Below are 24,676 nucleotides of genomic sequence, written 5' to 3' on the forward strand. Positions count from 1 at the left end.
GTGAACACATAGGAAACATGAGAGACAGCTGTTACCCACAGAGCCTTCGCGGTGTGTCCCTCAGAGGGAGGCTAAGCTAGTGAGCACCATTCATTCTCAGAGGACTGCAGTGTGGCAAGTTCTGTCCCACAGAGGCCTGTGACATTGCCTGGTATAGCGCCGTTTTGAACTGTGTATTCCTGAGCTGTCCAAAATATGTGGTAGAAATTCCCAGACCATACACTCTTTGAAGGTGGCGATTTTCTGTTGTCCTAGCTTTGCACTTAGAACACTCCCACCTCTTGGTCAGACCTTAATTTTTCCTGTAATGAACCATGAATCAACAGAATTAAAGACTCTGAATGTTTGATATAAAATATCTTCTTCATGGCCCTGAGAAATCCTCTTTATATTCAGTGTCTTTCCTTAGAAGCATAGGTTAGAAAACTGAAATAATTTTGAAAATAATTTAAATACCAAAAAAATTTATGGTAATCAACACAAATGCATGTAAAGCTCTGCTGAAACGACTCCCAAAGATGCCTCTATTTTACTTTCATTTTATTTTATGACTATGGCAGCAATTATGTTTATTATGAAATTAAGCCTGCACTCATTGATCAGTGTGGGCAACAATGAATTCTACACCTCCACATCAATGTATTGTGTACAAACCAAATGTATACATAGACAAAATTTTACAATAAAATATTTTTCTCAAATTAGAGCCATGGAAATAGTATTAGCTAGCTATTGCTGTGTGACAAATAACTGAAAAATTTAGCAACTTAACAAAAATCTGCATGATATCACACAGTTTCTGAGGGTCAGGAATTTAGGAACATCTCATGGGTTCTCCTGCCTCACATGGAGTATTCCAGCTGTCATCTGGGATAGAATCAGCTCAAAGTTTTACTTCAGTAGAGTGTTTGTTTCTAATTTATATATTGGGGGGAGAGAGCACAAGAGGGAGGGAGAAAGAGAGAGAGAGAGAGAGAGAGAGAGAGAGAGAGAGAGAGAGACAGAGAGAGAGACAGAGAAACTCGCCAGTTATTCCTGGATCCTGTTCTTGATCACATATATGAATTAAAGTGAAGATTTGTAAACCTTGCTGAAGGATAAAGAGGCCAAAATGAATTTCCAAATAGGTCAAGTTCCATCCATGTACAGGATATACTTCTGTTTTGTCTTAGTTAAAAACATTTATGCTTTCTCATGTATAGAAGCACACACAGTGTATTAACAGTTGTTATTCTCTTATTTTGTTATGTAAAAATTTGTCTTATGTTTTCATAAAATAAAAAAGAAATAGCTATTTTAATTTTGTATTATATTGTCCCATTCTTCAAAAAATAATCAAAGTAATTGCTATTAAAAATCACGAACGTCAAAAGAATAGCTTTCAAAGCAATAAGAAACAGAGACTTGGCTTGACTTTTGTCTAAGGCTCTGAATCTGCAGTAAATGACAATGCATCCGGGAGCTTCTTTGCTGGTGGGGCATGCCTGGCACGCTGCCATTTTGCCCTTGTGATTCTTATTATCATCTAACTGGTAAGAGGATGGAGCTCTGGGTCAGTGGCAGGATGTGCTTCACTTTCCATTCATGTATAACCATTCACTGACAGCTTTTCTAGAAAGGCATATTCTGTAGCATCATATTCCTGGGGAGAATTATCATAGCACAGAATGCTGGGTTTGGAAAACTTTGTGAGCTCTTTGGGGAACATGAGTTGTGAGACAAGTAAGTACAAAGAAATATTACAGTCAGACTCACAACCCATTCTGATTCCCTCCTAGAACCTTTGCTGCTAGCTTGAGGGGAGAAATTGCATGAAAAAAGACAGAGACCTAAACTATTAAGTGTCGACTCTGTCCCTGGGATATAAATCCCTCTGGGCTCCAAAGAGCACAGGGAATCTTTATCTGTCAGGATTCTTAGCTTAATTTTTGACCGCAAAAATTGTTCCTGAGAAATTTAAGTAGAAAAAGTGTTTACTAAAAGAAAGTTAGGCAGCGCAGAAATCAGGAGTAAGGCTTGAAGAACTGGACGTGGAAGATCTGCTCTCGGTCAAGATTCCTGACTCAATAAAGAAGAGAAAAAGAAACGTGGTTTCTTCAATTAAAATGCTACTATTCTCAGGTTTTGTCAAATATTTCATAATTAGAAACCATAGTCTTGTATATGCGAGCAGAGAAACTGGTTAAATACTCATTATTCAACATGAACTTGACAAATTCTTTTAAAGTTCAGGCAAGGTATTTGGAGTAGAGTTATTTAAAAGTTCTTGCTGGCATAGAGTTTATATCCCATCACGCTTTCTAATGTCTTTCAGCAGTTAGAACTCTACTTGCATAGATTTATGATTTAAAATTTCATCTATGTTCACTCCATTATGTTGATTGCATCCTCTCTTGTATTTTAACTCATGTGGGATTGCTGGAATCTGTGGAGGCCTGGTTTCTATCTGTGATTGATCGAGATGATCCCACAATGCAGGGCATAGTTTAAAAATGGCAGTGGAGTACAAATACTTTCTAGATTCTCATAGAAGTATCCAAAGGTTTCCTTCACAATACCATGGTAACGCTAAGGAAAATTTTAAGCAAAGGATTTGCCAAAAGTTGTCTTACTTTGTAAGCAGTAGTTAATCCAAGTGTTAGCCATTACACAGAAAAAAAAAGCTTTAGTAACTGCCCCTATGAGTCTTCAGTAAGTGCCTACTGATACGTACACAGTATGAGTATGTAGCCAGTAGCTTAATCCATTTCAATTTTCTCAGAACTAAAGAAGTATTCTGTTATATGAAGACCAATCTTCTCTGGGTATATTTGGTAGATCCTTTGAGAATGGAACAGTTAGACTCCATGTCAACAATGGAGGCATGATTCCTCTCCCTAATCCTTTATTTACTGCATCTTGAATTGAACTCACCTGAAATGACTTGATTAAACCTCTCTTGGGAACCTGAGAGCAGGAATGGCGAGCAGTCAGGAGGTCATGAGGCCTCTTTGGTTGGGAGAGGACATCCATTACTTTTGACTCATGGTTTTCTTATAGTAAACTTAAATAGAATATTATTGCACACATGGTCTCCTCTATTTTTGAAGAATAATTATTTAGGAAATCACTAAATTCCGAGACATATGGATGGCTTAGAAAGTAGAGGAAAAGATGAGTTACTTTAGCACTGAAAAAGCAAGATGTCACAATTTTTAAAAATGTATCCATCTAACCCAGAAAATATAGAAAACTATTTTACAGTCAAGATATCTTTCACCTTAGAGCTGTACCATGGGAGAAAGGAACTCAGAAACACTTCAAACTTTAGTAATAAGTGTTCTTAGTAAAATCCTTGCTTTTCTCTAACAGGTTTCACTCCCCAGCTTCACCTTATATTTCTAGCATCTTTCCACGTCTTGCATTATCAAGGGACATTATTTCTCTTTAATTATAATAATTGCACATACTTTCTTGAAGACATTTCATTTAGGCTTTTCTACTTTCCTTTGTCATGCAACTCTTCAAAACATAGCTTCTAAGACCTCTCCATGGATTTTTTCTTGTGTTTATGTTAATATTCTTCTTTATTCACGATATCCTTGTAATCACTTTCAAGTCCATCCATAATACTGATATTACTGAATCCAACAGACAATACTCAGTCTGCTCTTTCTTGACTTAGAAACAATGGACGATATGAATTTATTTGAAACTCTTCTTTTTTCTTCTGTACGCCCTATTGATTTTCATTCCTCCCCTGGCTACAAGTTCTCTAGATTCCAATTTCCTAAACTTGAAAAGTTCAGACCTTGGACTTTTCTCCTTTGTCACATGCGCTGTTGCATCAGATAGGCCCTCTTGTGTAGTTGGTCACTTGGCTTTAAAACAATGTATTTTCTGATGACTCCTGTGTTTCTGTTTACAGAGTAGACCTAATCTTTGCATTTCAGAGTTTTAGATCCATATTGGCTACTTATAAGCTTGAGCGTTTCTACTTTTTTCTGTTAGAGCCACAAGACGTAACAAATTCAAAAGCAACCCTTCTATGATTTAGCTCATTCTTCCTTTTGTGAGTGAAGGAGAGTCCATCCTTCTTAGGCCTGAACCTTGGAGGTATTCTTGAATTCTCCCGCTCACACACATCTGATAAACTAGCAAACGCTACTACTGTACCTTCCAAATAAATTCAGAATCTGACCACTTCTCTGCCTTCACTGCTACCCCATGTCACGGCCTTCTCACTGAATTGTTCCTGGGAACCAGACATTGTCTTTTTGCTCCTGTCCTTGTCACCCACAAATTATTTTCCACACCCAACCAGAGCTATGACTGCCAAATGCAAACTGAATCATATTGCTTCTCTGTAAAAACCTTCACTTTTCGAGTAGAGGACTAAGCCCTCACTTTAGATCTTGACATAGGTTCCTTGTTCAGATCACCCAGGGAATGTGTACAGAATATGAATGTCAGGCTCCATACCTTGAGATTTTAATTTAGCAGCATGTTTATGGGATCTGGCTGTTGGTATTTTAAAAACATTTTATATTTATATTTAAAAACATTAAGTAAATGAAAAGGAGAGTGAATATAATTGTATCTCATTAATTGTCTTACTGTTTCTCTTATTTCTTTTCTTTTACAGTCCACCTCAGAGTGGTCCGGTTTTGCCCATGACTTTATTACATCCTGACATGGTATACGGTTGGCTTGCTTTTTCATTTTCTGTTATAATTCTTCAGACCATAAACTCCAGGAGGGCTGACAATGTTATTTGATTTTGGTCATTGTTATATCCCCAGCTTCTAAGACAGGTTCTTGTCCATTACAGCTGCTCAATACTTGTTGAATATATGGTCTGCTTTAAAATCTTTAGCCCCATGAGATTACTTGAACTCTATCAGAATTTACGTGAAGCCAAGTGGGCTTAAAGAAGTGAAAAAATGGAATTATTGCTTTTTTCACATATTAATAACCATCCGCCAGTTAATAACCATGGGAAAATGTTTATCAGAAACGTGAAAATATGACTTTGAGCTTATGAGAGAAGCCAAGGGTTTAGGCATAACTTTTCTTAGTTGTTTAATTAGAGTTAATGACTGGTGCCCTGGGGAAGGAGGCGAGAAGGCCAGCAGAGCACACCAGGAGGTGAGAGAGGGACTGGGTTAGAAAACTTAAGTGAAAGGGAAAGGATCAAAGACAGAGACTGAGAAGTCACTCAAAGGGACCGTGGATGCCCACGTTCACGTACACAGAGTGCTTTCCTCTCCTCCTGCAGTATGACAATCAAGGACCAATAAGTGTTCCCTGTTTGTAGTCCTTGGGTAGCAGCTGCATGGATTAACCCGTGCTCTGAGTTCCCGTGAGGTAATAATGCTGCTTTGTATTGAAAGTGGAGTTTAACTGTGAGCATCTGCAGAGGATTCACAGCACCCTCAGCAGCAGGGAAATGTGGAGAACTAGGTGCTAAGACTGTAATTAGAACCAGGCATCTGTCGCCCAGCTCTGGAGAGCAGCTTCTCCTTGGTGTGCTCGCTCACCCCTGGCTCTGCCCGGCTTCCTCTCAGCCCCTGGCAGACAGGGAGCTGGTGAGAGGTCCGGTATAAAAAAGTGTTTTCCAAGCATGTGTTGATTTCCAGTTCCTGTCAATTGCATATTTCCAGAACATTCCAGAGGTCAATTATTATGAAAAGTCTAGCTCATTCTCCCACCTTTGCAGACTGATTATCTGGACCTTTTTCCACATGTTCACTTGTCCTGAAGACCTCTGCTCTCATCTGGCAGACGCACCAAGGGGGAGAAAAAAGATTTAATGCAATCAAACCAAATTGCTACCTTTTCCCAATTCTGATTTGAGCAGCATTTTCCAATGTACCATCTATAGACTACATCCTCCAAGAATCTTTTTTTTTAAAGCTCTTTAATTCAATACATTGACTAAATGCGGCATATCATATCCTCTTCTTTAGAAATTCACAGTGCTCACTGGGGTATTAAAGACTTCTAGTTCTCTTGCCATAAAGAAACTGGCTTAAACTCTTTTGAACCCAGCATTTCCCAAACTTATTTCTTCAGAGAGTTTTTCTTTTTCTTCTTTTCTAAGACATAAAACAGAATTAATGTTCCAAAGAAAAGACCTGCGTAGAAGCTAGATTAAATATTTCTTATCATTGACATTTAAATTGTGCTTCAAATGAGATCCAGAGATTTCCTAAGAATTTCTTCATTCTGGTTCTCCATTACCACTGATAGCTGCACGTTATACAATCATTTGGGATAAGTGGGCCAGGATTCCAGCTCATTCTTCTCAAAGGAATAAAAGTAAAGGTCGATCCTTTTATCATGATGATCAGTCAATTTAAAGGCTGACTCTGTTCTCATCCAACTTGGCCGCAGCAGATGGAGGTCTGGCACGGGGGCCATGTTCTGTGGGGTTGGGTTCCCTGCTTCTGTGAGTGTTTCCTGGGAAGAACAGGATAGGCTTCTTCACTTGGAGGGATCCTCAGGGTCTCGGGACCTCGAGATCATTTGCCAAAAAGCTGGGAAGTCTTCCTTTCAGGTCCACTAGGCAACCTGTTTATGTAGACACTGAAAAGACAGAAATGAGTAATCCAGCATGCTGCCTTTTTCTGTAAAGAACAAGACTATGAATAACCATATTGTCAAAGACCAAAAATAAAAAATTCAAACAGGAAGTAAAACAGGGTGTAGAGAAGGTATGATCAATGATTAGTACACTGTTGTTGTCTGTACCTAGACTTCCAAGGCCCCAAATGGGTGCATGGCGAAGGCTCAAAGGGATGAGACAAACAGCACAGATTTTAGGGCTGCAGGAGGGGTGAGATCCTCGGCAGAGCTCCTAACTGCTAACTGGCTGGCCAGCTGACTGATGCTAGGCAGCCCATATTTAATCAGAACAAGCAAGGAGCTGAGTGGACAAAGGAGGAAACTGAGCAGGATCTTGGGAGGTGCTCAAGGACCCCTCAGAGCAACAGATGATGCTAATTAAGGAAAACTATCCAGAAGGTCTCTAGGTGGCCTCAGCTGTAGCCTATCTTGCCCCCTGAGGTGTCTCCTGGTTCTCAGTTCAACCATGCCCAGGCCATGCCACAGCCCTGCGTGTGTATTCAACTTCAATGCTCTCCAACAGTCCATTACTTAAATATCCAGCTGTACACAGTGAAATACAGTTCTGCACAAGAGATTAGGCCTTCCTAAAGTACAAAATCACATGAACCAAGAAAGAATATGCCAGTATGAGAGGTCAGACATCTTGGTGAGAGCCAAATTCAGTATGTGTATATGAAGAAGACCAGAAAAACGATTAACAAAAGTCACAAACCAACTAAATCCTTTCTTTTATAGTTAAACAATTAGTTATAGAAATACATTTTATTTACTTTTTGCCCTAGCAGGTTATGGAAACATCCTTCATTATTATTTTTAACTAAGAGAGCAGGCAGATTAATTAAAGAAGGGTGGCTCCTCTTTGCCACCAGAGCTCAGTGGCCTGGTGGAATGGAATGTCTTTGAGATGAGCTGGGAGTGCATGCAGTAGTGGGAGGGAGAGAAAGAGGGGGACAGAAGAAGAGGGAAGAGGAAGACTCAGGGAGTTAGAGGTGGCGAAAAGACTGTGATTAGCTTCGTGCTGAGCTGTGGCTCTCTCCCCTCACTCTCTCCCTCCTCTAGGTACTCAAAAGCGTTTCAGAAAAGAAGCAAACAAATATTCTTCCCAGTGCTGGTTTCTGAGTCTCTGTGTGTTTCCATTTCATGGATGGTAGGCCGTGTGAAAGAAGGTCCAGAGATATTTGGTTTCCACCTAACATGAAACAACAGAGATGGGATTGAGCATGTTTAATATTTAACAGACTTAGTGGCAGTGAAAAACATAAACATTTGGGTAGTAGATATACCTCTACAAAGAAAAGGCATTCTACCCTACAAAATAAAGACTGTACCTCAAGCACACACACATTTGACCTTAATTCATATGTATTCATTAGTGACTATGCAAACTCTATCTAGGGTTTTCATGCTAGCAATCACTGATATCATCCATAGAATGTACTAGTTTTGGAAACATTCTTGGTTTTGTACAATTGACCAGCTTTCCTAGTAACTTCCCCACACCCACAATCAATCTGCATTGCTAGATAGATTGGTCGCTATATTTGTTGGGTTTCTCCAGAGAAATCAAAACAATAGAATCTGTACATGTACAAAGAAAGAGACTTATGTCAAAGAATTGGATTAGAGACCCCAAATACGCAAACTGGAACAGAGATCCAAAGAAGACCCAATGCTTCAGCTCAAGTCTGAAGGGTGGCTTTGGCTAGAGAGGGAGGAAGCTGAAAGGGAGGACAGGAAGGTATTGCCCCATTTCCACGGAAAGAAGACCTACCTGGAAAATAATCAGTCAGCTTTGAAAACTTAGGTCGCAAGTCTCAGCCTCAGTTGACTTGCCTTACCTGCCATGATGGAGTGGCCACTGAAAAATGAACAGAGAGATGTCATCTTCTGCGTGACACTGTCGGCCATAAGGTAACAACTCGAGCTTACTTCCTGGTTAGGTCTTATTTTTGGAGAAACACGGTGGTCGGTGATGTGATCAGAAGAATGACAACAGCAAGTGAAAGCTGTGCAGGGTACAGTGAAGGGAAAGAAAAGGTAATTAACCCTGACGGGTGACAGGCGCTGGAAGTGACGCCATTGAGTTTTCTCTCTGTCACGTATCACATGTGTGGCTGGCGGTACTAAATCTATCACACACTCATACACATATGCACACACACAGTGCTCCTGAAAATAATCACGAGTGTAATGAAAGGCTCCTGCTTACTGGTGAGCAGCACAAATGCATGTGTGTGGCCCCTGATTTGTTTGTGTAACGGGAACAACTCAGCCTGTTTCTTTATTTTCCAGCCATACACTTGGAAGGAGAAACTTTGCCCTGCTCTTCAAGCTCATAGGAATCCAAGATAAATTCCTGATCTAACTAAAGGGGATGGAAGCCTCGCCTTGCCTGTAGAAAGTCGGATGGTGTGAATTTTTCACTGTTTCAATAAACGCTGTCAAAAGCATTTTACTTTGATATTCTTAAACCTAAAAGATTTAAATTCATTTAATGCTTAGGAAGAGACGGTATCTGTCGCCTCTGGGGAACAGCCTCTGTTCTTTCCTCCCCTCAGCCTGACTCTGTGGGATGTCTGAATTAGTCTCCAGTTGCACTGGCTTTATTACCCGAGCTTTCAACTCTCGGAGAGTGACGGTGTCCGCAGCTGGACCCAGGAGGTACTGGTTCTGAATCTGCTCAGAACCCGTCTATCCTAACTGCTGGCACGGTGAGGCCCAGAGTCCATCAGATGGTTCATTGTTCTTGGTGACTTTCACAGCTGCTCATCAAATGCTCAGCTGTGGTATTGACCTTTTATAATATTATTCAGGGAACTTGCGTTGCTTTATGAAATCAGCAAGCTTTCATTTAAAATTCCCAAGCATCTTCTATTGGCTGTATAATTGAGTCTATATTTTGCTAAACTGTCAAGGAATGTTTTTTTTTCTATCAATGATCAAATATTATATCAGTAAAATTTGCCCCAGACCTTGTAAAATGCCAGTGAATATAACCAGGATGGCAATGATTTCTTTCAGCTTTATGAAATGCGAGGAAAGAGAAACAGAAGGGCTTGGGTGATGTGAGGGTTCATGTGGTGCAAAACCAATGTTCTTCGGGAAATAGAAATTATTATTAGTAATAGTATTCACAACGTGGTTTCAGGCACAGGGAAGTAAGTCTGTGGTTTATTGAAATGAGATTTCTAGATAATTAAGCATCTGTTATTGGCTAGGCCTCACTTGGAGAGCTGAAGCCCTATTTTAGACTTTCAAAATAATTCTGAGAGATGTTTTTTTCCATTCCACTACTACCTAATAAATGCATATTTCTTAGGGAGATGAGACTCATCAGTTTTTTAATTTAGTTATGAATCATATACCCTAAAATAGACATCTTTGGTGCACAGCTCTAAGCCTTTCATTGCATGCATGGGTTCACGTAACCAACACAGTCAAGAGACAGAGCCCTTAATTTAGCCTAGAAATCTGTTCCATGATATCTGTTCATCATTAATATGGTCCCCACCTCTCTATTCCTAACATTATCATTACAACTTCACGATTTCGAAGATTTCATAAATGTAACTGGGCACAAATGGTGTCTTTTGAAAATCGTTTTTTAAACTCAGCATGAAACCATTTTTTGATTTATCAACAACCTGACCTTTTTCAGTGCTGAGTAGCACTCTGTCTATGGATTTACCACACTGTTTACATTCACTCATACTAAGACATTTGAATAACTCTCCAGTTTGGAGACTATTTAAAGAGAGTGCTTTTAAAATGTGTATAGTTTTTGAATTATAGAGTTATAATATGGTAAAGATGTTTCTAACTGTATAAAACTTGCTCATTTATCTTGTCATTAGACTGTACCATTTTGCATCCATTCTAGCACTGTATTTCTATGAGAATCCTGTCTCACCAAGACCTACCTGTAAAATTTTTGGTGCTGTTCATTCTAATGTGTGCATAAGGATATTCTGCAGTGGTTTCAACCAGTGTTTCCTAAGATTAATAATGTGAACAATTTTCTTATATATTTTCCATCCATCTGACCTCTTCAAGTATTTTTCAAGTCCTTTACCCATTTTTATTAGGCTATTTACTTTCTCGTTTTTTTCTGTTCCTTTCTTTGAGACTACTCTACATAGTTATCACATGTTTTTTTACTGCAGCTACATTTTTTTTTTATTTTAAAGAAGGTGAAACAAGCCATAACAAAACAGAACGAAGCAGATCAGAAGAAAACAATATAAATGACACAGATTTCAAAGCAAGACAACAGGAGATTGACATTGACTACCATCATGTCTTTTGTTTTCTTCTAAATAGTTGTCTTTATCTTCACACACAATGAATTAATATAACACAAAATAGTATAAAACTGATCAAAACAGAATAATGAAAGCATTACAGGCCTTTAAAACCAGACAATAGGAAAATCAACAATGACTTCTGTAATGTCTCTTGTTCTCTTCAAAATAGCTGTCCATACTTTCATGTAAATTGAAATTAAATAATACAAAACAGATTAAAACCACTCTAAACAAAGAATAAAATCATCACTGGATTTCACAGCATGAAGGTAGGAAATCAGCACTGGATACCATAATGTCTCTTTTTCCTCAAAGTAGCTGTTCATTTCATCATGTATAATACAATCGATTCTCGTTAACTCTTTAGGAGAAGTTCTAGGTATGTATAAACCTCTACATATAAATCGATCCTTTCTGTATTAGAGGGAAAAGCAAAACAGAAGCAAACAATTTACTAGAAAAACAAGAAACAAAAAGACAATAAGTCACAATAGCAAGGAGCCCAAATCAATGACAATATAGGCCTTCAAAACAAGGTGGTAGGAGCATAACTAAGGTTGTTATTTTACAAAATGATCTTCAAAAGAGTTCCTCAGATCTCCAGATACAATCTTACAAAATTGATCCAATCCTATGAATGTTAATTATTTTGTTCCAAGAACTAATAGAATTTGTAGCACAATCATCTTAGCTATCCTAAGTGTGTTTATACAAATTTAGATACTTTTTCTTTTCCCTTCCTTTCCCTCCATCCTTTTTCCTGAGATATTATTTTTGCCCCTTTGAATAGATTCTTATCCTTTCACGGTATTTATTGAGGATTTTGTGTCTTATGTACTCTTATTATTTCTTATACTAGGGAGACAATACAATTTTTACACATGTGAGTTTGATTTATTTTACTTGAGTATGGTCTCAAGTTGCAATGTGATCATTCTTTATAGCTGAGTAGTACTCCATTGTATGAAAATATCACATCTTTTTAATTCATTCTTCAGCTGATGGACACTTAGGTTGTTTACAAGATCTAGCTATTACAAATTTTGCTGCTATCAACATGGGTGACAAATCTCACTGTTTTGATGGCTATGCCACTTACTAACCTTTTAAAGTACACAGCTTGTATTTTCATTCTTTTGAAGCAATTTTGGAAGCAATTTTGTGAGTTACATAGAATTGTCTTAAATTTTTTACTTTATAAACTTGATAAAATTCTTCATTGAAAATACCTGGGCTTCGAGATTTTTTGATGACTTATTTGTAGCATAGTTTTGGAAGATGGTACAGAGATTTCCAAAACAGCTCTTGCTCCCTCTCCATATGTAGCTTTTCCTGTTTTTTTTTCAAACTTTTTTTTTTTTGTGTTTTTCCTTTTTATCGGTACTGGGGATTGAACTCACAACTGCCTGCTTGCAAGGCAGGTGCTTATGCCGCTGAGCTGAATCCCCAGCCCCCATTGAAACATTTTTAATATTCCATTTTAATTTTCCTATTGTTTATCTGATTATAACTCTTATGAATTTTAATGGTTTCTCTAGGGATTACAGTGCATAGACTTGGTTCCCGTAGGCTACATATAACCGATGTACATCAGCTCAAGTGTGTGCAGAAACACATGTCACATAGGCTGTTTGTTCACTTCATGCTCTTCATGTTCCAGTCTCCTTATGATTCACATTTATGTACACAATATCATTGAGCTTTTGTCTAAAAAGTGTATTTTAAGGCACTAAAGATGGGAGGAAGAGTTTATTTTACTTATTACAGCATTTATCATTTCTCTCCCTCTTCCTTAATTCATGACATTTCAGGTTTTCTTCAGGTATCAATTCCTTTCTTTCTAAAGCTCCCTCTTTAGAAGTTGTGTAGAGAATGATGGCAAACAAGAGCTTTTCTCTTTATGTGAAAATGTTGATTTCATCTTCATTTTTGAAGAATTATTCTTCTGAATAAAGAATTATCATTCTATAATTCTTTAAAGACGCTATGTGATTTCCTTGAGATCTGCTTGGTTTTACATGGAAAGTCTTCATAAATTTCAGTATTTCATCCTACTTAGGCTGCATGTTGCTTTTCTATGTTGCTTTCAGCAGTTTTATTTATTTTTAACTTTAAATAATTTGATTGTATTGAGAATCATTATGATTTTCTTCATATTCATCATCATTGAGTCTCACTGAGGTTCTTGTATGTGTAATTTTACATATTATCCCAAACTTAGAGAATATTTTTTCAAGTTCAATATGGTCCTTTTTCTTATAAATTTCCAGCTGACATTCCAACTGTACATATTTTGTACATTTACTTACTGCTCCACAGATCATCAAGACCATTCAAAATTTTTCTTCTGTAATTTATTTTGAATACTCTGTTGATATAATTTTAAAGTCTTCAATTTTCTTCATTTGCTATTAAGCCTATTTAGTGAATTTTTAAAATTCATTTATGCTTCACTCCCAGAAATTTCTCTGCACTCATTTTTATTGTTTCCATTTTAATATAGAGATTCACTGTCTTCTCATTCATTTGATCCTATTTCTCTTCACTAACTTAGAGCATTAAAATGCCACAAATTTTTTTATCACATGATTCCAATATTCAAAAAATATCTTAGTATTTTTTCTAATTTCTGATTTTTTCTTAACTAAAGTTAAATAAAACTGTTGAAAGCAACATAGAAAAAGCAACACATAGCCTAAGTACGATGAAATGCTGAAATTTCTGAAGACTTACCATGTAAAACCAAGCAGATCTCAAGGAAATCACATAGCATTGCTAAATGACAAAGGACAAGAATTATAGGATGATGATGGTTTTTGAGCCCAGGGATGAGAGGAGAATTTGAAGAAACTAATTGATTAGTCATTGCATAGAGAGACAATTGAAATAACAGAATTGAAATGTAGGATGGTAGAATGATATGGAGACAAGGAAGAAGAGGAAGAAAAGAAAGAGGAGGAGGAGAAAAAGAGCTATTGCATCAGATAAAGAATCAGAAACTTTTAAGCCTGAAAATTCAATATGTATAAAAAACATTTATGAAATATAAGTAAAATGTTTAATCTGGATTGTTCTTACAAAGTAATAAAGTGATCTAAATATATTATATGGTGCTATGACCTTGTACAATAAGGAGGACTTGCATGCTCTCTCGGTGCAGCCTTGGTGCAGTTCCAGTGTGAGTCTGAAGACCTGAGAACAGGTGTTGTCTATCTTGTTGACCCCAGTCCAAGGAGGGGAGAAGACCAATGCTCCAGCAGGGGTGGTCAGCTGGGGAAAGGCAGCGAATGCCCTCAGGCTTTTCTTTCTCTTCAGGTCCCCACTGGATTCTATTGTACCCGCTCACTCCCGGAAAAGCTCTCTGGGTTACTCAGGCAGTAGATTCAGGTGTCAGGGTCTGCTCCATTCACCCTCACACACAGATCCTAAAACAATGATCAGCTCATATCTAGACATCCTGAGGCCACATATGAAATGCACCTTCACACAGATCAATAAATTCATTTTATACTGAAATAAAGTTATGTTTTTTCCTAACATGCTGCTCCTAAGGAAATATGATCACACATATTTTATAACTAAATGACTATTTTCTGTGTGTCCCCTGATTACAAACTATTTGTTTTACAGAGATCAAAAAAAGAACTTAATTTTCTGGATCTTCCATATTGGTATACATTTATCTTGCTTTTTTCTGAGAGGATTCATGTCAGTCCTACAGATAAGAGTAGGTACTAGGAAGGCATAAAAACCATTCATCAATACTGTTGCCAATCAGTTCACTGCTGCATAAAGCCTGTTGATTAGTCTTGTGAATTCATAAATCGGGCTTTCCTCTCTCCACTTACTCAAATCACAAAGAGAGAAAAACAGTGTGAATCCTTACCCTATAATTTGTTGTACATTTTTCTTTACTGGAATGATTTTTGAAACATGAGATCTGTTTTGGAGCTCAGATAATGAAAACTTGGTTCCATACCAAATGCATTCTTCAGACACTAATTGTACAGAATTTAGTTACAGTAAAATCATGGTTTATATTAAACAAATTCAACAAATATGTTCTTTTCGGGTATGATTAAAAAAATAACTGCTATCTTCATCTACTTCCCTTGTCTTGATAGCATACTCTTGGTATCTAGGTGGTGTTTCATGGCCATATGGTTACCTATTTTAGACAATGTCTGGCAGTTAAAGTATGAAGCCTTCATAACTCCCAACAGAGACTTAACTGTCAAAAACTCCACTTTATGAATCTTTTCAGAAGATTTGGCATCCACTTAAAAATACTTAGGTGAGTTCATTTTTTATGTTTCATTTTAATTCGCATCATTTAGAAGGAGTCATGAAAAAATATTTCAAGTCTAAAAACAAATAACAACATGGACTTTTTCTATGCTTTTTCATGAAAGGAGATACAGGGTGGTGGCATAAGACCTGGGCCTGAAATCAGGGAAACTTTATTTCACGTGGAGGCCTTTCTCATTGGATACCCGCTTATCTTCTAACTATGAATGTTCTCAGTTGCAAAACAAGGTTCAATACGCTCACCCCTCCTGTCTCCCAGGAAGCTGATGCCCTTCAGATTGAAAGGAGAGGATGCATACTACCTAAAATTTACCGGGGAGTGACCAGGGAGTGTGTGTCAGGTGGTTTGCACCTGCACAAATGACTTTAATGCCCTCAACAACCTCTTCATGAAGGATGACACTTGTCAGTTTAGAAAGTTAGCCTGACATAATGCAAGCCACACTCTCTAGGTCCTTGGTGACAGTGGAACCGAGATGAGCCTCCACCCCGCTTGTGCGATGCTCCTGTTTCTGACATCTTCACTGGCTGCCAGTTTGGTGTAAACATGGGGTTTTCACACCAGAGCTCCCACACTTACACAAAAGGCTTACCCAGTTATGCAAAAGACAGACATTCAAAGTTTCTGAGAGTAAAAATGTTATAATTGAAAAACAGAATTTAAAATCTACTTGCTCGGGAATCAAATAAATTTAGGTCTTTCATCTAGGACAAGAGCTTTGGTTGGTTTTGAAAAAGAAATTTTGACAGACAGCTTCTTTGAAATTTTGTAACTGAAGAGAAGAGAGAGAAATAATGAATCTTTTCAAGGACATTTAACTTCTTTCTCTAGGAAATAGTTTGGTTCTAGTCTTATTTTAAATATAAGGGGTTTAACTAGCTCAGTTTGCCCAGGGTTTAGGAAATTTCTCATACTCTAAATACTGAAGCTGGAAAAGTTCCAGGAAAATTAGAATGAGCTGATCACTGTCTCAAAATATTAAAATTAATGTGTTTTTATGAAGTAAGTCTAGACTTAATTTTGGACACGCCATAAACCCCTTAGTCTTTTCCTATCGATGTGAGGGATTCTGACTCTGGTCTTGGCTTTTTCAGAAAGTAATTTTTGGTGGAATTCTGACCATCACATCTTGTTCATTGGAGGTAAACTTGAATAAAGAAGAAAAGAACCCCAAGTTCTGTTGAGTCATAGCTCTCTGCATTTGTTATTCTGGCTTCAAGTGAATTCAAGGTTGCATAAAAGAAAACTTTCATTTCAGTGGTGCTTGTCCAGGGAAACCAGCGCAAGGTGAGTGGTGTTGGATCCAGGAAGGAGCTGGACCAGGGATGCCAGGCTTCTCTGCCTTTGCCTTTCATGCTCTCGTGTATTTTCTCCCAATTTTGTTCCCCAGCCTCATGGCTTCTCAAGTCCACAGGGCAGAAAATATGACAAGCACAGCTGTGTTAACATACCCTGAGCTGGGTGATGGATCTTTAGAGAGATACGACTTTTTTGGGTCACAGCTCGAATCCGTAGGAGAAACCCTGAAAACTGTTCCTGGATCACTGATGCAGTCAGTTGAATCCAGTGGCGGTAGGTCAGATTGGCACGACTCACTCCTGTAAGCAAGGGGTCAGCTGCGGCAGGGACAGTCCCCAGAAAAGCAGAGAGCTGGGCGAATGAGATGTGAGGTGTCTAATACACTATCAGTGGCAGACATAACACCACATATATGTTCTGAAAACTAAAGTGTTAAAATCAATCAGATTATTCAGGTCTGATAGAAACTAAGGATTTGTCTGGATTGCTCTTAACTTCTTCTCAAAGTAATGATTTAAATTAAAAATTCTGGGGCAGAATGATGTCACGCAGAGCCCTAAAGGATCTGCTGTAATTCTGGAAAGAACAGAAAGAGCTCACCTGCTGCCCTATGAAGTTGTTTCCAAAGATCAAACAATTCAATTCAGAATAAGAAAATGTGATTAGGGTAAAGGTTAAAGCTTTTGATTGATGTGCTTCAGTGTATTTTGAGTCTATTTTGGAAGAAATGGAAAGAAGAGAAGCAATTACAAATACGCCATCAATACCTTGAAATTGTGAGACACACATCGAGAGTCTTTTTCTGACAATTGTTGCTCACTCTGTATTTTCCTTTCTCTGAATATGTTTATATTTAATGTAGCATTGTGCATTATTTGTCTGTACTTTAATAGGTTTTAATAAGACACTGTTACCCTAGTATGACTTAAAATTATTTGGCAGTACATCGAATGTGCATTTTTTCATATTACTCATTTTTCTCGTGGTATTTATGCTTGATTACTTCTCAGCCTCTTGTCTTTAGCCTTCCCTTCACCATTCAGAACGCCTTCAATGTACTTTTCTACTGCCTAGATGCTTGGACAGTGTCACAGGCTAATTTTTGTGTCCCCACTACCCCCAAATGCGTATGCTCAAATCTCCAATGCTGATGTAGTGTTGGGATATATGGTCTTTAGGATGGTTCTTCCGTAACAGGATTAATGTCCCCATGAATGAGACCCCAGAGAACTCTTTTAGTCTTTTCTACTACATGAAGATAAATGGAAAGTCCAGACCTGGAAAGCAGCTGTCTCCAGAACTGGGCCACTCTGGCATTCTGATCTCAGGCTTGTAGAGAAGTGCAGAGAATGAATGTTAATTGATTGCGAGCATTGTAGCCTGTAATACTTTATTATAGCAGCTCAAACCAACAAAGGCAGACACAAACAATAGGCCAGATCCAATATACTTTGAGTAGCTGTCAAATAGGTGTCAACTTTCAAAGTAAGTTAAGGTGATTGTTTCATTTAATCTGACTAGTACTTAGGATCTAGGTGTCAATAAGGTGTACATTTTTTAGATCAATAAATTAAGCGACAGAATTTAACAGAGTGCCAGGACCTCCAGCTAGTAAGGAACATTCAAAACTAGAGTTGATAGTAAGCTGTGCCCGTTAGGGTCCAAGTAAATTCTTCAAATTTAGGATAAGTATTCCCATAATTCCATTCCTTATTCTGTTCTCACACCTCTTTTTAGCTAATGGCTGATATCAGCTGTCGAAGTAGCTGGAGTTCAATCTGTATTTTTGATGTAGTAATATTTTACAATAAAGAATATATAGTAATTAAGTTGCAGTAACCCAAAATATGCTTTTTTTTTTCAACCTTATATTACAGACCATTCTTTCCTATACAGCACTTACATCTTTTCTGTGGTTTGAATCTTGATGACATACTGTCTCATTGCCAATATCTGACTAATTCTCTATACAGAGATCAAATAAAAATTACTCATTTCCTGGACAAAGTGTATGTATACAGGAATAAATTTTAACTTAACTAGGTCACAGAATATAAATGTGCAGAAAAAAACCCACAAAGTATATTTTCTGTGAGATCAGGAAACTTACATTTTCCAGTAAAGAGAATAAATGATTAATTGAGGCATCAGATTAATATGAAATATTTACATTAAACATAATTTCAGTTTTACCATATTTTCCTGCAATACATCTATAAAGACATCATATTGGGTTGGAGAAAGTAAGATACATAATTTGCTCAGAGGATATTGATAACATTTAGAATGAAAGAATTCAGTTTTAAGATTTTATTTCTTTATACACAGTACCTATTTCTCTAGAAATAGAATTTTAGCTCCTTGTCAAGTAAAAAGAAAATACTTACTGAAGCTAGTGAAATGTAAGTTGCTAAGCTGAACAGAGCAAGAAAAGTTTATGGCAGACTCTACTCTGCTCGTGATAAGCCTTTGGTATCCCCCTTTACTAAAAACAAACCAGACAGCAAAAATACAAAATGACCTCTATTTAAAATGAGATAAAGGGCTCATATTAAAATGCTGTACCTAAGCTTTGGCTGGAATTCTGCAATGCACTCACTACTCTAAAATACCCTTTGGATGATCAATATTTGAGATTTCTGCATGCTCAGTCTGAAATAATAAACAGCCCACCATATGGCCTGCAGCCACGGATCCCGCTTAGTGCAAAGACCGGTGGACACGGCCGAAGGAGGCTCCTTTCTCACAATGCGGGAAGCCAACGGTGTACTCCTTAACAGGGGTGCGAAAGTGAACCACAAATAATTTCAGTTCTTTCTGGAAGCAGGACAGACATCAACCACAGGCCTGCACAGAGAAGGCATGGCATTGTGGAGGTCCAGAACTCTAAAAGCTTGTTGGCAGAAGACATCTTGCAGAGGCAGCAGGAATAGCAAAGCATCAGATACGGCTCTGGAAGGGACCTAGGAAATCATCTTGCCTGAGGGAAGCCAAGGCCCAGAAGATCCAATGATGTGCTCCAGTTCACAGCATCCACAGGGGGAGACACTGCTTTCTTTTCACCTCGGAGATTCTCTCTGCCGTGTCATGCGCTTGGCACAGCTCATGTATTCCCATTAGCAAGTCATAGCGTCTTCTGTACACCTTAAATCCCATCGACTGCAAGTAACTTTGTATTTTATCATTCCAAGAAAACGGCTTTTAAATATTCTTTAAATCTCCAAAGATCTAAAAGCTAATTAATTATATAACTTTATAAGAAATAAGGAGAAATTCTTTTGTTCTAGCTGAGCTATATATAACTCACAGCTTTACTTAAATTTATTTTGCAGTGTACTTATGTATTCCAGAATTGCTCTTTCCTGTTATTCAGTAGTACAGAGATAAAAGTAATATTTGCTCTTGAAGCTTAAGATCTGTAGAGAAGATTATCAAGATGCTAAGCTGCACAAACATAAATTCCTCAACTATTATGAGATTACATTGAATACAATGTCACAACTCTAAACTAAGCTGGGCACAAATAGTGTGCAGATGACCTGCTGAGGTCTTTTACGTCTCCTGATCAAACTTCAGTCTAAATATGCAACTGTCTCTCTGACTTTACAACGCAAATTCACTTGAGCAATCTAAGCTCCATAGATACTCTGTTATCAAAGTTCTAATTTTACATATTAGGGCTTGTAATGCTAGTTAATTGCATGAATTTTCCCATCACATACTCAAAGAAATCCTATACAAATATGTTATTTCTCATTTTCAGATGTAGCAGTCAACAAGCTGGATTTATATTACATTTCTGGTGAAACTGCATTTGTACCCAGGCTTGATATGTGCACATGTCATCCTAATGCCAAGATGAAACAGCCCTTAGTCTCTCTAACACCTAGAATTCAAGTGACCGGAAGTCAGTCTGATCGTTTCTGTTTTTGAAATCTTTCTATATTTTAAGGTCTTCATTATTGGTAACTTTTATATGGACCTTATTGGGGTGCTTCTAATTAGAATGAATTGCTAAGTGAGAGCACACTCAGGTTTCAAGCACTTTACCTAAAAGAGTAGTTGGAATTATTAAAAGAATAGCTTAGAGGAAACTGAAATGCACCTACTTTTGGATTGTGTTTGTAATTTGAGTTGGCATATATATTTGAAAAACCCAAATCTAGTCAAACAGGACCACGTCTAACCAAATGTACTCTTCATTGTTGGAACTGCTGAAACTCAACCTTATGGAGAGGGGCATAACTCTTTATTGATGCTTTCAAACACTGAGTTATCCATCCAGGACCACATGAGCTAATTTACCAGTGTGTCTCCCTGAGCTAACGAATAGCATAATGTGTTAAAGCACTTTGGAAGTGGTTAAGGGCAACATCACAGGGCTTCCTGTCAAGAAGGGATACTATTTGCAAACATTATCACACCCTCAGTATGTCAGGACTGGCAGGATGCGCATTCCAATTCAGATGGGCTGAAACAGAGTCTGAGCTGATGGAGTTGCATATGGGAATGGAGGCCCGGAAGCTGTTATCACCCTGTTCCCTCTGTTTTGCTCCCTGCTCTGTTCCTTGCTTCAGTCTTGGGAAAGTCCAAAAAGCATGGAATAAAGTGGTAAGAGTCAGTCAGTTTCTTGGAACATAATGTAGGGCAGAGACGGGTAGATAATAAGTCTGAGAAGAGATTTACTAACAAAATGTAACCAGCGTATTCTATTCTCGGGAGGGGTAGGGAGAGGGAGAGAGACAGAGACAGAGACAGAGAAAGCAACTTAACCTGGAAAACCTAAAACTGAATTTCTTTCTAGAACAGAAATTGGCAGCATCATTAAACAATGGACAGGAACAAAGCCGTGGGCCAGCTGCCTACAGTTCAGTCCCAGTGGTAAGCAGGCCTTTGGCATCCAGTGCCTCCTTAGGGAAAGGTGCTAGTGTTGATGTGCTGTTTGACTTCTGTTATGGTTTGGGTCTGGATGTCCCTGCAAGCCTCAGTGGTCATGGGGACAGGCTGCTAGAGTTTGTGATTGATTCACAGTCCAGTGCTGGGATTATGAGTGTGAGAGCTACACTCAAGTGGGCGTAAAATATAAGGCTGGCATAAAATATAAGGGACAGAAAGAGCCTTCTCTCTGTGCTCCTCCTCTTTGCTCTCCTTGCTCTTGCTGTCTTCTGTGGCCATGAACTGTTGTCCTCTGCTATGGCACTCTGCCTTGCAGCAAGCTGATTATGAACTGAAACCTGTACAGATGGTGAACTAAATAAACTGTTCCTTCCTTAATTTGGGGTGTCAGGTATTTTGTCTTAGCAATGAGAGCAAAGTAACCGAAACAACTTTGTGTTGTGGTTTCCTTTCGCTCTCATGGGGAAGTGTGAAGGTCTTTCCAGACACTAAGACACAATTATGGGGATCAGAAAACAAGAAAATGGCTCAAGTTAAAAATGAGTAAACCTTAGAAAGTTTATGAAAAGACAGTGAACAGAAACTAATGCCAAAAGCCTTGTGTTATCACATACCTGTTACTGCAGCACTTGAATCACTGAGGCAGGAGGATTGTGAGTTTGAGCTAGTTTGCTCCACATAGTGAATTCAAAGGAGGCTGAACTGCAGAAAAAGGCCTTATCTCAAAATGACAAAACAAAAGACAGGTCAGTAATGAAATGATTGCACTCCATATTCAAATAGGTCTCCCTTATATTTGGCAAATTAGATTTGTGTAAGGATGTTCAGGATTCTCAGGACGATATGTGACATAATGCAAATGTGAAAAGTGTGATACCTTGGAGTAAAACTGAAACATCAAGGACAAAAACACAATCATCCTGCAGGGAAGTAGAGTATCAGAGACACCGTTTTCCTGAAAACAGTACAGAGCTGTGTAAAATGCCCTAGTGAGAAATGGGAGCTTACACAGTGATGAGATTAGCATACAAAATAATGAAAACTCAAAACACGAGAAGGGCTTAGTACCCACAGACTAGACCTAAAAGAATTATCAAATCCCATCTTTCAAGAAGGAGAAAAATAAATCCACCTGGAAAATATGGGGGATAAAAATAGGAAGAAAGGAAACTGGTCAATGAGTAGAAGACGGTTACAGTATTTGTAGGGTTAGGAGTGTTTTTAAAAAACTATATTCTCTCAATTTAAAAATAGAAACTATAGAGAAATATATTTGTGACTTCTAAACTATTAAAATGATACAAAACACAATTAAAATTATTATTAATCTGACAATGTAGGAAAGAAAAAATAAGGATTAAACGTATGATACACGGGAAGTATAAAATAGTAAATATTTACATCAATAGTTCCCAAAATTTAAAATATATAGTGCACCTATTTATAGATAACTAAAACTCAGTTATATGTTTGTAAGATAATATTCTAAGATCAAAGCATAGAGAAGAGCTAACATTAAGAGGGGAAGGATGTATCAGGTCAATGTGTAAAGGAGTTAAAAGCATTTTTTTGTAATAACATAAAATAAATCTTATTCTTTCTTCCTGAAAAATGACAAGGCAGATCACAAAAGCAAGTTTGGGTCACAGGGATGATTTGAAAAACTAGATAAGGTCAAATCACTCAAAATTAATGTAACTTCACAGTTATTTAAAAGAGTAGAAAAGTTCTAACACATCAGTAATCACAAATAATGTGAACTGGATAAATTATTAAGTAAGTATAGATTTACTTTTAAAATTCTCTAAACTCAATTCATCAAATGTTTATTCCTCAACTAAATTTTATTTTTAACAGTTCACAGTTAGAGCTAAAATACAGGGCAGCGGGAGGATGACCCCACGCAGTACTGGTGCTGAAAGGGACAGGTCAATCATCTCACCACTGGCACTAAAAGTAATCACAGCTAATCAGAGAAACGTTACACTACAGCCTATCCGCCGAAAGGGCTGAGGCAAAAAAGACAAAATACAAAGATTTTCTGCACATAAACAGAAACATTTTAATTGGCAGAGATGCTCCTAAGATAATGGACAGAAACCACTTACATTTCTAGGCCTCTTACAATGCACGAGGCTGCCCTCACCACAAAGGTCAGCTGGCCGAAACGGGCCCAGAGGTGAGGGTAATGCAGCAGCAGAGACCCGAGTACCGCGTCCCACATGGTTGTTTCGGTAGGAGCTGATGAAAAGCCTCTCTTTGCAACTGGATTTTACGACTGTCTTTGCAATACACAATATATTAGCATTACTGACCCGTCTGCTGCATTTCTGTGTCAAAGTTTGGTTGACAATAGCAAAGCTAGTATCCATTTCCCTGGAAGAGAGAAAATCAGGTTCCCCCATCTCTGACAGAAGTATTTATTCCTCTTAACTGAGACAATCTCTTATTCCTTTTGTTTACTGATAAAGATAGGTAATTCTAACGCTTTAGGATTATGTGCATTAGAGACATCAAAAACAGGTAGAGGTTTAATTTGACTGGACAGTGACAGTCACCTTCAAGAACTGAGCCCATCACATTTCACCTCAAGGGGATGAAATGCAGGCGTCTATCACTGAAAAGAAACAGCTCCTGTTTCATACTCAGGAGAGGCCACCCACATTGTTTGTTACATAGAGATTTTTTTTTGTGTGTGTTGTTTTACAAAATTCTTTTTGATAAAAATGGAGAGACCACTTTTAAAGTCTATGAGTAATAGAGTGATTAGAAGTGAAAATGGTATTCTTTCAATGATGATGCTTTTCTAATCACGATAATATGATTCACAGATGAATAGCAAAAAGTCAATGTATTCAAATTGGCTATTTAAATGTTCAGTGTCAATTTATCATGCAATCAGTGAATGGGGTGTTTGGCATGTGAAAGGAACAGAATTATCAAATTGCCTGCAATCTAATAGTCTCATCTGATAAATGCTTATCAAATGTTACACACACACACACACATATGTGTGTTATATCTCTTTCCTGTATTTGCAGTTCAGATTAATATGCATCTTATGGTGAAGCATGAAATCTTATATTTACTTCATATATTTTCATGTCATATTTAGAATCAAGAGAAAATAAAAGTAATCAGTAGATCAACTAAATGTATGTTTCTTATGGTAGTTCAACACTTTGTGTGTGAAAATGCTTTCTTATACATTCATAGACAATGCACCACATAATGTAGAGAAATGTGTGACCAATACATA

General features: G+C 37.8%; 1 protein-coding gene across 1 annotated transcript in view; it reads right to left on the minus strand.

Moving 5' to 3' along the window:
- Positions 1 to 5,438: 5,438 nt before the first annotated feature.
- LOC134478244 (uncharacterized) overlaps positions 5,439 to 24,676 on the minus strand; it is a 67,285-nt gene continuing 48,047 nt past the window's right edge. The window contains exons 7-12 of the mRNA XM_063258747.1: positions 23,526 to 23,699; positions 16,674 to 16,872; positions 8,448 to 8,615; positions 6,350 to 6,441; positions 5,691 to 5,756; positions 5,439 to 5,564 (exon numbers count right to left, since the gene is read on the minus strand). Coding sequence (XP_063114817.1) covers positions 5,439 to 5,564; positions 5,691 to 5,756; positions 6,350 to 6,441; positions 8,448 to 8,615; positions 16,674 to 16,872; positions 23,526 to 23,699 — 825 coding nt within the window. The remainder of the gene's footprint in view (positions 5,565 to 5,690; positions 5,757 to 6,349; positions 6,442 to 8,447; positions 8,616 to 16,673; positions 16,873 to 23,525; positions 23,700 to 24,676) is intronic.

The sequence above is a fragment of the Cavia porcellus genome, unplaced genomic scaffold (genome assembly GCF_034190915.1).
Source record: "Cavia porcellus strain 051 isolate PalLab524CR breed Dunkin Hartley unplaced genomic scaffold, mCavPor4.1 scaffold_12, whole genome shotgun sequence".
Taxonomy (NCBI): Eukaryota; Metazoa; Chordata; class Mammalia; order Rodentia; family Caviidae; genus Cavia; species Cavia porcellus.